Source organism: Monodelphis domestica, chromosome 8, assembly GCF_027887165.1.
Source record: "Monodelphis domestica isolate mMonDom1 chromosome 8, mMonDom1.pri, whole genome shotgun sequence".
NCBI lineage: Eukaryota > Metazoa > Chordata > Mammalia > Didelphimorphia > Didelphidae > Monodelphis > Monodelphis domestica.
The window spans coordinates 58,116,298-58,129,820 of NC_077234.1; the positions used below are offsets into that span (position 1 = coordinate 58,116,298).

Here is a 13,523-nt window from a genome sequence, read left to right on the forward strand (position 1 = left end):
GACCCTGGGCAAGTCACTTAACTTGCCTGAACTTTAATTCATCCTCTTTTGTAAGATGAAGGAATTAGAATCAGGGGCTCTTCCATTAGTAGGCATGCTCCTACATTTAGATTCTAGATTTAGAGATGGAGGGAACCGTCCAGGTCATCTAGGTTCTCATTTTACAGTTGTAGAAACTGAGGCCCAGAGAAATGAAGTTACTGATTTCCTAATGCTGAATGCATTTGTATCCCATGTATAGAGCATGTTCCTTTTCAATGAGACATGGTCTTCCTTGAATTCCAAAGGTTACCATTTGTCTGTTTGGGCATTAAATTCAAAAGATTCTTTTTTAATGTAACATTGAAAAAATAAACTGTCCGTTGGAAGCATTTACTTATGAGCAATTTCTGGAGCCTCGTGGGAAGGAGAATATAATCAGGCCATTCAAAGAGGCCTTTTCAATTCTAAAAAAGCCTATTAATAGCAAACTGACAAGCATGACCCCCACCCCCCCCCCCGCCCTTGCACCTTTGCTCACTCATTAGAATTTCATTCATATAGTGGAGTGATTATAGTGTAGATTACTTAAATCATTGTAAAAGATACAGAAGAAATAAATGCCTTTAACCTGTATCTTACAATTCTTTAAGATTTATCTTTTTGCCATTAATAATTATCATCAGAAGTGAAAAGTTACCCAGAATGAGTTGGTAATAGGGTCATTATCCATCTTCAGGTCCATCTTTATTTTAAAATGTTTTGGATATTGGATAGAGAGCCAGGCCTAGACAGATAGACAGAACCCAGGGAGGTCCTGGGTTCAAGTCTAGCCTCAGACACTCCCTAGCTGTGTGACCCTGAGCAAGTCACTGAACCCCCATTGCCTAGCCATTACCACTCCTTTGCCCTGGAACCAATACATAGTATTGGTTCTAAGGCAGAAAGTAAGGGTTGTAAAAAAATAAAATGTTTTTCTGCTGTCTGATTGTCTCCAAGATAACAGGGTGAATACAATAATAATTGACTGATCTGCTCTCATCGTTATGTGATGGCATCACTGTATTTAAGACGGAGCCATCTCAGCAATGCCTTACTGACAACAATAGCCATTAGCAAGATGAAATTGCATATATCAAAGGAGGTAATAATTATAATAGTAAACACCAAATACAAGTTGTTGCTGTTGGTGTTGTTATACTATGTTTGCATGCAGATCCTTAATTTGGCCTCATTTAGGGATAAAGCAGAGGTTCTGGATAGATGAATGTTTATGCAATCAGCACCTTTCCCCTGCCCCAACTCCCATCAGAGAATTCAGGCTGCTGGAGGCTGAAGAGCTCTGGATGCCATCGAGCGTTAGACAACATGACGGGAGGCCTGGAACAATTCTCAACAGGAGAAAGCTGAGGCTGTTTGTCATTCTAACAAAGGATAGGCATAACCTTGCGTTCTGCTTGATGACTGAGACTATATGGCCATAGATCTATTTTCATCTGAGAAATACAGGCAAGGGGGCAACCAGAGGAGCTACATTTGTGCATTAAATAATAATAATAATAGTAATAATAATAATAATGCCAACCTCTGTGAAGATGCAGCTGGATGAGATAACGGATGGAACACTGGATCTGGAGTCAAAAACACCTGAATTTAAATTTGGTCTCAGCTTGACCCTGGGCTTGTCACCTTAGCATTGTTTATCTCTGCTTCCCCATCTGTAAAATGGGGATAATAATAATCCTACCTCTCAGGATTATTATGGAAATCAAATGAGTTAATATTTGTAAAGCACTTTGTAAACCTTGAAGTACTACAGAGTGTATCTATTATTATATGCAATAAATCTATTATCATCTACTCTATGTAACAAATTATAGATATAATTGTATAGCACTTTAAGGTTTCCAAAGTGCTTTAGAAATATTAACTCATTTGACCCTCACAATAACCCCGGGAGGTAGATGCTATGATTTTCCCCATTTTACAGATGGGGAAATCAAGGAAGACAGGATCACACAACTAGTTAGTGACCTAGGCAGAATTTTAACCCAGCTCCATGTTTCCTTGTTGTATTATTCGAGGAAAAAAAGGACAAATTAGCCTATTTGCCTCACAGGATCATAGACACAAGGCGAGAACAGAACAGAGACGGAGCGCTTTCGGTCTAGCTCCTCACATGTTGTAGATGAGGAAACTGAGATCCAGAGACGATAACTGACTAGCCCAGAGGAACAGGTGGCAGGTGTTCTTGATTCCAAGTCCCACACGCTATCCACCATGCTACCTGTTTGTACCTCCTGAGGCAGCCCATTCCATTGGAATAATTTGGAGATTCTTCTTCACGTTCAGTCCAAGTTGGCATCTTCCCAACATTTCCCCTAGTTTTGTCTCATCATTGTTATGCTTTATGGCACTGATTAGTTGGGTTCGGGTAAGACTTTATGAGGGTGGAATGGCAATGAAATTTGAATTGTTGATTCTTTTTGATGTTCCAACCACAGGACCTTTCATTGGCTTGTTCATTAACACATGTGGCTGCCGCAAGACCGCCATCATGGGCGGGATTCTGAATGCCCTGGGCTGGGTCCTGAGTGCCTATGCCACCAACGTGCATTATCTCTTCATCACATTCGGAGTAGCGGCTGGTGAGTAAGGGACGTGCTGGGAAATAGGTGGCCGGCGTCCTTTCATTGTGCCTCTTGGCAGTAAGATTTATCGCGGAGGGGAAACATCCACCTATACCATCTTGCTTTTTATTCTGCCATCATTTGTACACACAAGAAACGTAAAGCGTTGATGTAGCAGGGAAGAAAGTCTGTCTCTTTGCGTGGCACTTGGGAAAGGCTCCTGGGGAGCTCCCAGCGGAGTGGTGACTCCTGTTGAGCCTTCCACAGAAGACTCTGAGGTGTCTCAAGTGAGATTTCTCTCCCTTCTGCTCCTCCAGCCACCTCCAGAAAATCACTGAAGCCTCCCACCAGAGGCCGTCACAGATTTCCTCGGCTATCCGAGTGCCTTCCTCTCTAATTACCTTAACATTCATTTTGCATTACTTACTTTGAGTATATTTATATGTGTGAATATTGTCTTCCTCTAGAGTAGAAGTTTCTTGAGGGCAGGAACAGTTTCATTTATATCTTTGCCTCTCCAGTTTATTTTTAAAAAGGACCCTTATGGCACATACGAGGCACTTAATGAGTGTTTATTGATTGATAGGTGCTTAATAGATTCTGGTCGAATCATTGATTATCTATATTAATTATTCATAACCAAGTAAATTATGATGAATTAAATTCTAATTAATAATTAAGTATTTAATTAAAATATTTTAAAGATGAATTAACAGGTTACAAGTGTATTATACAATGAATTATTTCTTTGACATGCAGTTAATATTTAGGGTCATAACTTTAGGCCTGGAAGGGACTTTAGAGGCCATCTGGACTCAGCTCTTCACTTTGAGATAAGAAAACTTCACCCAACATCACTAAATAATGGGAGATGGATTTGAACCCAGGTCCTCTAGCTTTCAGCCCAGTGCTTTTCCCACCACTGTACTGTCTTGTCTCGTTGTTACTTCTTTAAAAGAGAAACTCTTTAGGGACAGCTAAGTGGCTGAGTGGATTGAGAGCTAGGTCTAGCCAGTGGTACTGGGTTCAAATGTGGTCTTGGACACTTCCTAGCCCTGTGACCCTGGGCAAGTCGTTTAACCTCAATGTCTAACCCTACCACTCTTATAATAATATTTGTAAAGTGCTTAAACACAGTGCTTGGCACATTGTAAGCACTATATAAATGTGAACTAACAAAATAATAATGATATTACTGTTATATAAAATAATAAATGTTAAATAAGCTTAAATAAATATGTTATAATAAATATAACCTATTAAAATAAGTATTAAATGAGTATATCGTATGTAAATAAATAAAATAAATAAACAATATAAGTAAAAACATTAAATAAATAATAAATGTAAGTATAAATAAATAAAACCATAAATATCAATAAACAAGTCTAAATAGTAAGCATAATAATATAACCATAAATAAGTAAAAGAATAGCTATTAAATAAATATAATAAAGCATAAATAAATTAAGTTATTACTATAAATAAATAATGGCTACCATGTGTCAAGTCCAATCCCTACATACTTCAGAGGGATGACCCATGGGGACACAAAGATAGGCCACTACACAAATTCTGTTGCGAGAGATACTAGGCCCATAAATAGCTAGGAGCAAGACACCAGCAAAGCACACAGAGGTCCTTCTTAGAGGGAGCTGAGGTTTCATCCTCCCATCCGAGCTTAGTTTAGTAGACCGTCTTCATGAGCTCAGGGCAGCTAGTTGGCTTAGTGAAAAGAGAACTAACTAACTGGTTTTGAAATCAGAAACACTAATTTTCCCGAGTTCAAATCTGGCCTCAGACATTTCCTAGTTGTGTGACCTTGGGCAAATCACTCAATCCTGCTTGCCTCTGTTTGCTCATCTATAAAATGGGCTGGAGGAGAAAATGGCAGACCACTCCAGGATCTTAACCAAGGAAACCCCAAAGGGGACCCGGAAGAGAAGGAATCCACTGAACAACAGTGGTAACAACTTCATGAGCTGTGTTGGCCAGTCCTCTGATGACAAGCCTCTCCACACTAGTCAGGCTGGTCTTTGGATGACAAATGGACGTTCTGTCACTGGCCTCTTTTAAAGCGTGTGTTCCCTAGCATTGCAGAAGACTGGCTTATTTCCATATGACACAGTGAAGGCATTCAAGGAGGACTAATAATCTGAAAGAAATAGATCTTTTTTTTTAAACCCTTACCTTCCGTCTTGGAGTCAATAGTGTGTATTGGCTCCAAGGCAGAAGAGTGGTAAGGGCTAGGCAATGGGGGTCAAGCCCAGGGTCACAAACTGGGAAGTGTCTGAGGCCAGATTTGAACCTAGAACCTCCTGTCTCTAGGTCTGGTTCTCAATCCACTGAGCCACCCAGCTGCCCCCAGAAATAGATCTTCTTAAGTAGTGGCCCCGCCATGTTTTCATTTTGTCAGGGATTCATAACCTGGACTCTGTGAACTTGGACTAAAAAGTATTTTGACAACTTAACAAAATTGAAAACAAAAAAAATCCATTAAATTAATAAATAAAACTAGGAACTTTTTTGAAGGGGGAAGAAATATAATAAAATAGACATTCTATTCTAAAGTAAGTTCCACGAGGGCACAAAATGTCTTTCGTTTTTGCTTGCATTTCCTTATTTGCTTTACATATACCCTTCACAAATGCTCATTCATTCATCTGCTGACAATAAATCATTAACTAATTTGATTTTTTAAAAAGAAAAAGGAAAGCCAAATGACCAAAACTCAAAATAAAAAGAATTCACAACTAATAAGGAAGTTGATTTGGATTGTGTTCTAAGATGTGGACAAAAATTAGTATTAAAAATACATTTTTCTCCCTTTTTTTGTTTGGGGGAAGTATTTCCTTTTTTAAATCAATTTTATTGTTATCTTTTGTTGTTTTTTTAATCACCTACATGTCCACCTCTATTCCTTCTCAGAGAGCCATCCCTTCCTTATAACAAATAATTTTTTCAAAGAAGAAGAAAAGACAAAAAAATCTGACAATATATGCAATATTCTACTTTTGTGGACCCCTATCTCTAGAGCAGCAGGAACAATGTAGGGGAAAGGTAGCTCTTCCTTGACCTTAGCTTCATGAGCCTCCCCAGGCCTGCCATAAGCGTATGACTCTTACTATAATTAATTAAAACATACATGGAACATTAAAGTTTTAAAAGTGTTTTGACTTAGCCTTGAGATACATAAAACAATGATTATTATATGCATTTGACATATGAGAAAATTGAGGTTCAGAAAGATTAAGTGATTTGCCCAACATCTCATAGATAATAATAAGTGGTAAAGCTAGAATTCAAATTCAGGTCTTCTCATTTCAAGCTTAGCATTGACCACGCCATTACACTAATGCTAGAGTAAAATCAATTAATCAAAGCATTTATTAAGTGCCCACTTCATGCCAGACCCTGCTTGGAAAGGGATAGATAGATATAAGGGTGATAGAAGATATAAGATACTAGGTGGCTTAGTGGGTAGAGAGACAGACCTGGAGATGGGATGTTCTGGGTTCAAATCTAGCCTGAGACTTCCTGGTTGTGTGAAGTCGGACAAATTACTTAACCCCATTGCCTATCCCTCTGCTCCACCTGCTGCCCCCTACATAGACTTATACATACATCTATATCTACCTTTCTAAATATTTCTATAGACACATAAAATTGCACTTGTGTGTTAGCTGATACCCAGTTTTGAACCCAGGACCTCCCATCTGAGGCATGACATTCCACTGGACCACCTTGCTGCTCCCAAGCTTAACTTTTCAAATGCCTCCACGAGGATGACCAATCTTTATCCTGCCAATGGCCAAATGTTATTCCAATTTAACCAGAGAACTCTTTCATCCTTTTTGTGAAAGGACAAGGACAGGGAGTAAACATGTCTTTGTATTTCATTAGACTGGTCACCTGTTATCTGCTCCTTTCTATTATCATAATAGCCAGTTGTGTGGGTAGGTAGTACAGTGGATGGAATGCTGGGTCTGGAGTTAGGAAGACCTGAGTTCAAATCCAGCCTTGGACATTTATTAGCTTTGTGAATCAGAGATAGTCACTTAACCCTGTTTGCCTTAGTTTCCTCATCTATAAAATAAGGATAATAACAGCATCTACCTCCCAGGTTTATGAGGCTCACATGAGTTAATTCTCATGCAGTGCTTTATATCATTCCTGGCACATAGTAGGTTGCCATAGCTATATAACTATTATATTTCTTTATAAATACATAGGTGTACATATGGAGACATACATGTATATGTACATATATGTATGTACATGTGTATATTTACATGTGTGTGTGCATCTCTGTGTGTATATATTGTATAAATGTTAGGAGGAACACCCCTGATTGGATTACAGAACTATATATTTAGAACTAAACTTCAGAAGCCATAGAGTGCTCATTTTATATCAGAGGAAACTGAATTTTAGGGAAGTTAAGTGACGTACCCAAGGGTTGCCTAGGTAGTAAGTGACAGCACTGGGATCCAAGCCTGCATTCTCTTGCCAAATCCAGTGTTCTTTCTACAAAAATACACAAAATATGGGAGACCGATTCAGAGAAGATTCTCATCAAGGAAAGTGAATAGTGGCTAGATTTGGATTCAGAGATCTTTGTAAAGAAAGAAAGAAAAGGTAAAGGCAGAACCTAGGAACAGTTATACAATAAAGCTGGACACCAGAGAAGACAGACCAAGCTCTTTAGTCCACACTCATAATAACCTTTCACATTTCTATGGTGCGTTAAGGTCCCTGAAGCCCTTTACATCCATTGTCTCATTGGATCCTGTGAGATAAATGATTATGATTATTATATATATATTGTTGACTATGATTATATAACATCTTTATTATTGGCTGGGATGATCTATGATTATTATCTCTATTACTAACTGATTACCCCCATTTTGCTGATGAAGAAACAAAGGATTAGTAGTGACTTACTTCAGGTCTTACAGCAAATAACTAATTAAATTAGGAAAGAATTTGAATTCAGGTCTTCCTGACTCCAAAGACACTCTGTCACCTAATTATCTTTCATTGACCACCATAGGTAGAAATATAGCTAGCACAAACTAATTCTGTATTGCAAGAAGGAATCAATAAAATAAGAGGTTCTTTCTCCTTGGAGAATCTGGTTTTTTTTAATATTTTATTTTTTTATTTATATTTATATATATATTATTTATATTTTATTTTATTTTATAACTTATAAATAAACAAAGAACTTTATATATATATATATATATATACATATATATATATATATATATATATATATATATATATATATATATAGTATTAGAGGGTTCCAGATGTGAATTAAGCCATGAGCTAATGCTGAACTGTCTGGGTAAAGGCAGAATGACTTGGTGGAAAGGAGGCTGTTTCCTCTGCTTTCAGGGCCAGTCTATGGTTCTCTGCTTCTGAAAATAATTTGGTTCTACTCAAAACAAAGGTATTGGATATCTGCTCAAAACAAAAGCTATGGATAGAGCACCAAGCCTGGAGCTGGTAGACCTGGGTTCAAATCTGTGCTCAGATACTTCCTAGCTGTGTGACCCTGGGCAAGTCACTTAACCCCCATTGCCTAGACCTTGCCCTTCTATCCTAGGATACAAGTGCAAAAATAAAGAATTGGGGGGGGGGGGGGCGATGTATTCCACAGCTTGGCTAGTTGGTAAAAAGTGGCTTTTGATTAACTATTTGTTATTAATGACCAAATTGTTTATTATATATCATATAATAGTTATTGTATTATATAAATTACAAAATTATATTGCTATATTAAATATATATTATAATTAAATAATTATAATTATTATTTAATTAATTATTTAATTTATTTTTATTTATTTTTTATTTATTTTTAATATTTATTTATTATATTATTTATTATATAATTTAATTATATAATTAATTATTTAATTATAATATATTTAATATAGCAATATAACTTTGTAATTATAATATATATTTAATATCATATAAAATATATAAAATATAATAATTATATAATAGATTATAAAATTAAATTATTATAACTAAGTTATAAAACATGTCACAGAAATAGACCTGAAAGAGACTTTAAAGATTATCAAAATCAACTCTGCCCTCTTGCAGATTAGGAAACCAAGGCTCAGGGAGATTAATTTTTCCTATTTACTATTAATATCATTAACAAATTATAACATATGTCATAGAAATTGACATGGAAGAGTCCTTCAAGGTTCTCAAGTCCATCATTTTGTAAATGAGGAAACAGAGGCTCAGGGAGGTTAATTTTTCTATTTCCTATTAATATTATTAACAAATTATAAAATATGTCACAGTAATAGACCTGGAAGAGACTTTAGAGATCAGTTCCAACCGTATCATTTTACAGAGGGGCAAAATGAGGCTCAGAGAGATTAAGTCAAGTCAACAAGCATTTATAAAGTACCTTTTCTATGCCAGGCACTCTTCTAAGGGTTGGGGATACAAATAAGTGTGAGAAGAAAAAAGAAACCAGATTCTGCCCTTAAGAGCTCACATTCTAAAGGTAAAGACAACCTACATATAATTCGAAATAGAAATATATCCACTACATGTATATGTGCATATATATATATATGTGTATATATATATATGTCACACACACACATAGATATAGATATATAGAAGGTAATTGTAGAAGGGAAAAGTATGAGTAGCTGGGGAGAAGGGGAGAGCCTGGCAGAAGGTGGTATTGGAACTGAGATTTGGAAAGAAAAAAATCCAGGGATTCTAAGAGGTGGAGAACAGAAGGGAGAGCATTCTAGGCACGGGGGACAGCTAGAACAAAGGTATGGGAGATGGATGTCAGATGTAAGAAATGGAAAGTTTCTTGATCACAAAGTATGGAGTAAAGTTTAAGAAAATGGGAAAGATGGCCAAGCTGTAAAGAGCTCTCACTGTCAAAGGACTTTAGATTTGATCCTAGAGGCTATAGTTGATTAAGTCAGGAGAGAGAATGACGTGGTCAGTCCTGCATTTTAGCAAACTTTATCAGTTTATCAATTATCGATGGGCTGCAATTTCTATTGGTGGGGGGAGTTCCCATATCTTAAGTTCACTAATCTGATGAAATCGTGGATCTTTTGTGTATTAATATAAGAAGACTACAAAGCGAAGGCAGAATTATCAGAAGTCAAGACCATAAATTCTAAGGGAAAAGGGTACTTTGGCTACTGTTTGGAGGATGGATTGGAGTGGGGAAGAGACTTGCCACAACAGAGTTTAAAATCCATTGCTAGAGGGGGCAACTAGGTAGTTAGTAGAATGAGAGCCAGTCCAGAGATGGGAGGTCCTAGGTTCAAATCTGGCCTCAGACACTTCCCAGCTGTGTGACCCTGGGCAAGTCACTTAACGTCCATTGCCCAGCCCTGACCACTCTTCTGCCTTGGAACCAATACACAGTATTAATTCTGAGATGGAGTAAGAGTTTAAAAAAAAAACCATTGATAGAGATAAAAACTCACATTTTTAGGCTGTGATTCCAGGACATGTTTATGTCTTGATTGCTTTCTTGACTATAGTTTCTGAAAACTACCCAAAATGTCTTCTGGTCACCCTTATAAATAGTTACTTGCCCATGTGCCCAAACGGAGCATCTGGAAATATATTATTTAAATTTATTTTGTCATTTGTCCCACACATGTAAGATAACCCAATGAGAAAGCCAAGTTAGGGAGAAAATAGGCCACTACCTTTCTTTGGGCCAGCAGGAATTATCTATAGGTCAGGAAGACTCATCTTCATGAGTTCAAATCTGACCTCAGACACTCACCAGCTGGGTGACCCTGGACAAGTCACTTAATCCTATTTGCCTTCACTTCCTCATCTGTAAAATGAAATAGCCAATGATTCCAGTATCTTTGCCAAGAAAACTCCAAATAGGATCCCAAAAAGTCAGACAACTGAAAAAGCCACAACATGGGCAGTGAAAACAGCTTTAAATGTTCTCGAATCAATTGATAACCTTTTGTATCTCATTTTCTTTTTAAAATTTATTAACAGGGTTTGGCAGCGGTATGGTCTATCTCCCCGCAGTGGTCATGGTGGGACAGTATTTTCAGAAGAGACGAGCTCTAGCTCAGGGTCTTAGTACAACTGGAACAGGATTTGGTACCTTCCTCATGACCGTCTTACTAAAATATCTTTGTTCAGAATATGGATGGAGAAGCGCAATGTTCATCCAGGGGGCCGTCTCCTTGAACCTGTGTGTTTGTGGAGCCCTCATGAGGCCTCTCACTCCCAATGAAACCCAAAGCAAAAAAGATCTTAAGAACAAAGATGGCGAGAGAGAACTCAAACTCCCTCTTTCTCATTCGACTGAGTCGATAAAATCAAATGGGCATCTAAACAAAACAGAAGAGAAAGAGGATGGGCCGGTGAAGGAGGAAATGCTCAGCAACTCCCCAGCCCCAGAGAGCAAAGGCAAAGACAAAGTTCAACACGGAAAGAACATGTACGCTCTTCGGATTCTTAAGATAGTGAGCCAACTTACCATTAGAGTCAGGAAGGGATTCTGGGACTGGTACTCAAGTTATTTTGGAACTGCATCCCTATTTACCAATAGGATGTTCGTAGCTTTTATTTTCTGGGCTTTGTTTGCCTACAGCAGCTTTGTCATTCCATTTATTCATCTCCCAGAAATAGTCAAGCTGTATAATCTGTCTGAACAAAATGACGTTTTCCCCTTGACTTCGATCATAGCAATAGTTCATATCTTCGGAAAAGTGATCCTTGGAATCGTGGCTGACCTGCCCTGCACCAGTGTTTGGAACGTCTTCCTGATGGCCAACTTGAGTCTCGTCATCAGCATCCTCATTCTGCCATTGATGCACACCTATGCCAGCCTGGCAGCAATGTGTGCCCTGATAGGCTTTTCCAGTGGGTATTTCTCCTTAATGCCTGTGGTGACCGAAGATCTGGTGGGCATAGAACATCTTGCGAATGCCTATGGCATCATCATTTGTGCCAATGGGATATCTGCTTTGCTGGGACCACCATTTGCAGGTAAACAGCTTGCGGTCTTAATATTGTTACACTTGGGGCAGCGAGGCTACTCGGTGGATAGAGATCAACTCTGGTCTCAGATGCTTTCTACATGGGTGACCCTGGGTAAGTTACTTAACCTTAACTGCCTGCTCCTCTGCTTGGAGTCAGTGCTTAGAGGTGATTCTAAGAGGGAAGGGAAGGGTCAAAAAAAGAGTGTTACAGTCATAAGAATGACCTCATTTCTTCTTGGGTTGGTGATCCATATTACTACAGTACTAGGTCTATAACCTTTATATTTAATTCGGAGCAAATAAGAAAGAGGCAGCTAGAGTTCGGGTTTTTGCATCATGCTCCCCATGGACAGTCAATCTGATGAAGTCTGTGGATGCAGAACTTCTCAGACAAATGTTTTTAAATGCATAAAATTTTTTAAAATGTAGGATTACAAAGGAAACCAAATATATTGTAATAATTATTTAAAAAGTTAAAGGGCAACTGGACAGCATAATGGATAGAGTGCCAGGCCTATGGATATTAAATATTGGTTCCAAGGCACACAGTTAGACAGTATCTAAGGGTAGCAGAGTAACACAATGAATAGAACACCAGGCCTGGAGATGGGAGGTCCTGGGTTGAGATCTGATCTCAGAAACTTTCCAGCTGGGTGACCCTGGACAAGTCACTTAACCCCAATTGTTTAGGACTTCATCACTCTTCTTCCTTGGAACCAATACTTACGGAAGTAAGGGTTAAAAAAAAGGAAAAAATAATAATAGCTAACATCATTTATAGAGGACTTACTATGTGCCAAGCACTATGCCACTGGGTATAATTATACTAGTAGATAGAGCACTGGATTCAGAGTTAGGAAGACCCGAGTTTGAATCCTCCATCTGTACTCACTTGCTGTACCACTCTGGACAACACATTGCCCATTTCTAGGCTTGACTTTTCCCATCTGTAAAATGAAGGGGTTGACATCAATGATCTCCAAATTTTCTTTCAATTCTAAATTGATGTTAGGACATTTAAGCATTGCCTTGTGTAGTCTTTTTTTTAATCAAGATGTGAAATATAAGATAATATATAAATCCTTTTTAGATATTCATGATTCCTTTTTCTTCCCATTCCTACTATTCCCCATTAATATTTAGCAAGTTACCAGAGCCTCCCTTTAGGTAGATTTAGGTACTATCTGGTTTGGGACTGTAAGATCTCTCCCATCCCTGGAGGCACCTTTTCAGACTTTCTTTGACGGTGATAAGAAGTTCAAGTGGCAATGACTTGCAGGAAGGCCAGTTGGGCAGGAGCCCTGGCTTAGGGTTACAGTGTCAGAGTTGTTGGTCCATGTCCAGGTCATCAGATGTTTAGCACTAAGAGTGTGCTTAGGCAATTGGATTCGGCCACCAGATGTCGCGCTACCAAGAGAGGGGGGAAGAAGCCCAGTCCACAGGCAAAGTGCCAGGGTTACCTTAGCAGAGAGCAGGTAATGGCCACAGCTGTGGACTTTTGTTGTCCTTTAATGTAGAGGACAGACCTATCTGCTCCACCTAGCCCTCGGTGTTCAGCCCCTTCAAAATGAAAATGGCCGCGGTGGTTTGTTGAATGAGGTTCCTTCACTCCAGATGTCCTCTCTCAGGAGCATCTTTTCTACATAGATGGTGAATCAGAGTATGCCAGAGAACTAGATATTGGGCCTGTGGCTTCCTTGACATTGGGAGGATTGGGCAAGGACTTTCTCCATGAGGATCCTAATGTTTTCCCTCATCACCTTGTAAAAATGGAGATTTGAACCCCAGACTCCAATCCCCAGAAGTAACATAGGGAATTCTGGGAGGGCAAGACTCAGGTGAGATTATAGGGAATTCTGGGAAGTACCAAGGACTTCTG

At 38.4% G+C, this 13,523-nt stretch overlaps 1 protein-coding gene across 1 annotated transcript in view; it reads left to right on the forward strand.

Moving 5' to 3' along the window:
• The window catches only part of SLC16A14 (solute carrier family 16 member 14), a 55,136-nt gene that overhangs the window by 25,385 nt on the left and 16,228 nt on the right, over nucleotides 1–13,523 (forward strand). Inside the window, exons 3-4 of the mRNA XM_016425257.2 lie at nucleotides 2,484–2,627; nucleotides 10,650–11,651. Of these exons, the coding sequence (XP_016280743.1) occupies nucleotides 2,484–2,627; nucleotides 10,650–11,651 (1,146 nt within the window). The remainder of the gene's footprint in view (nucleotides 1–2,483; nucleotides 2,628–10,649; nucleotides 11,652–13,523) is intronic.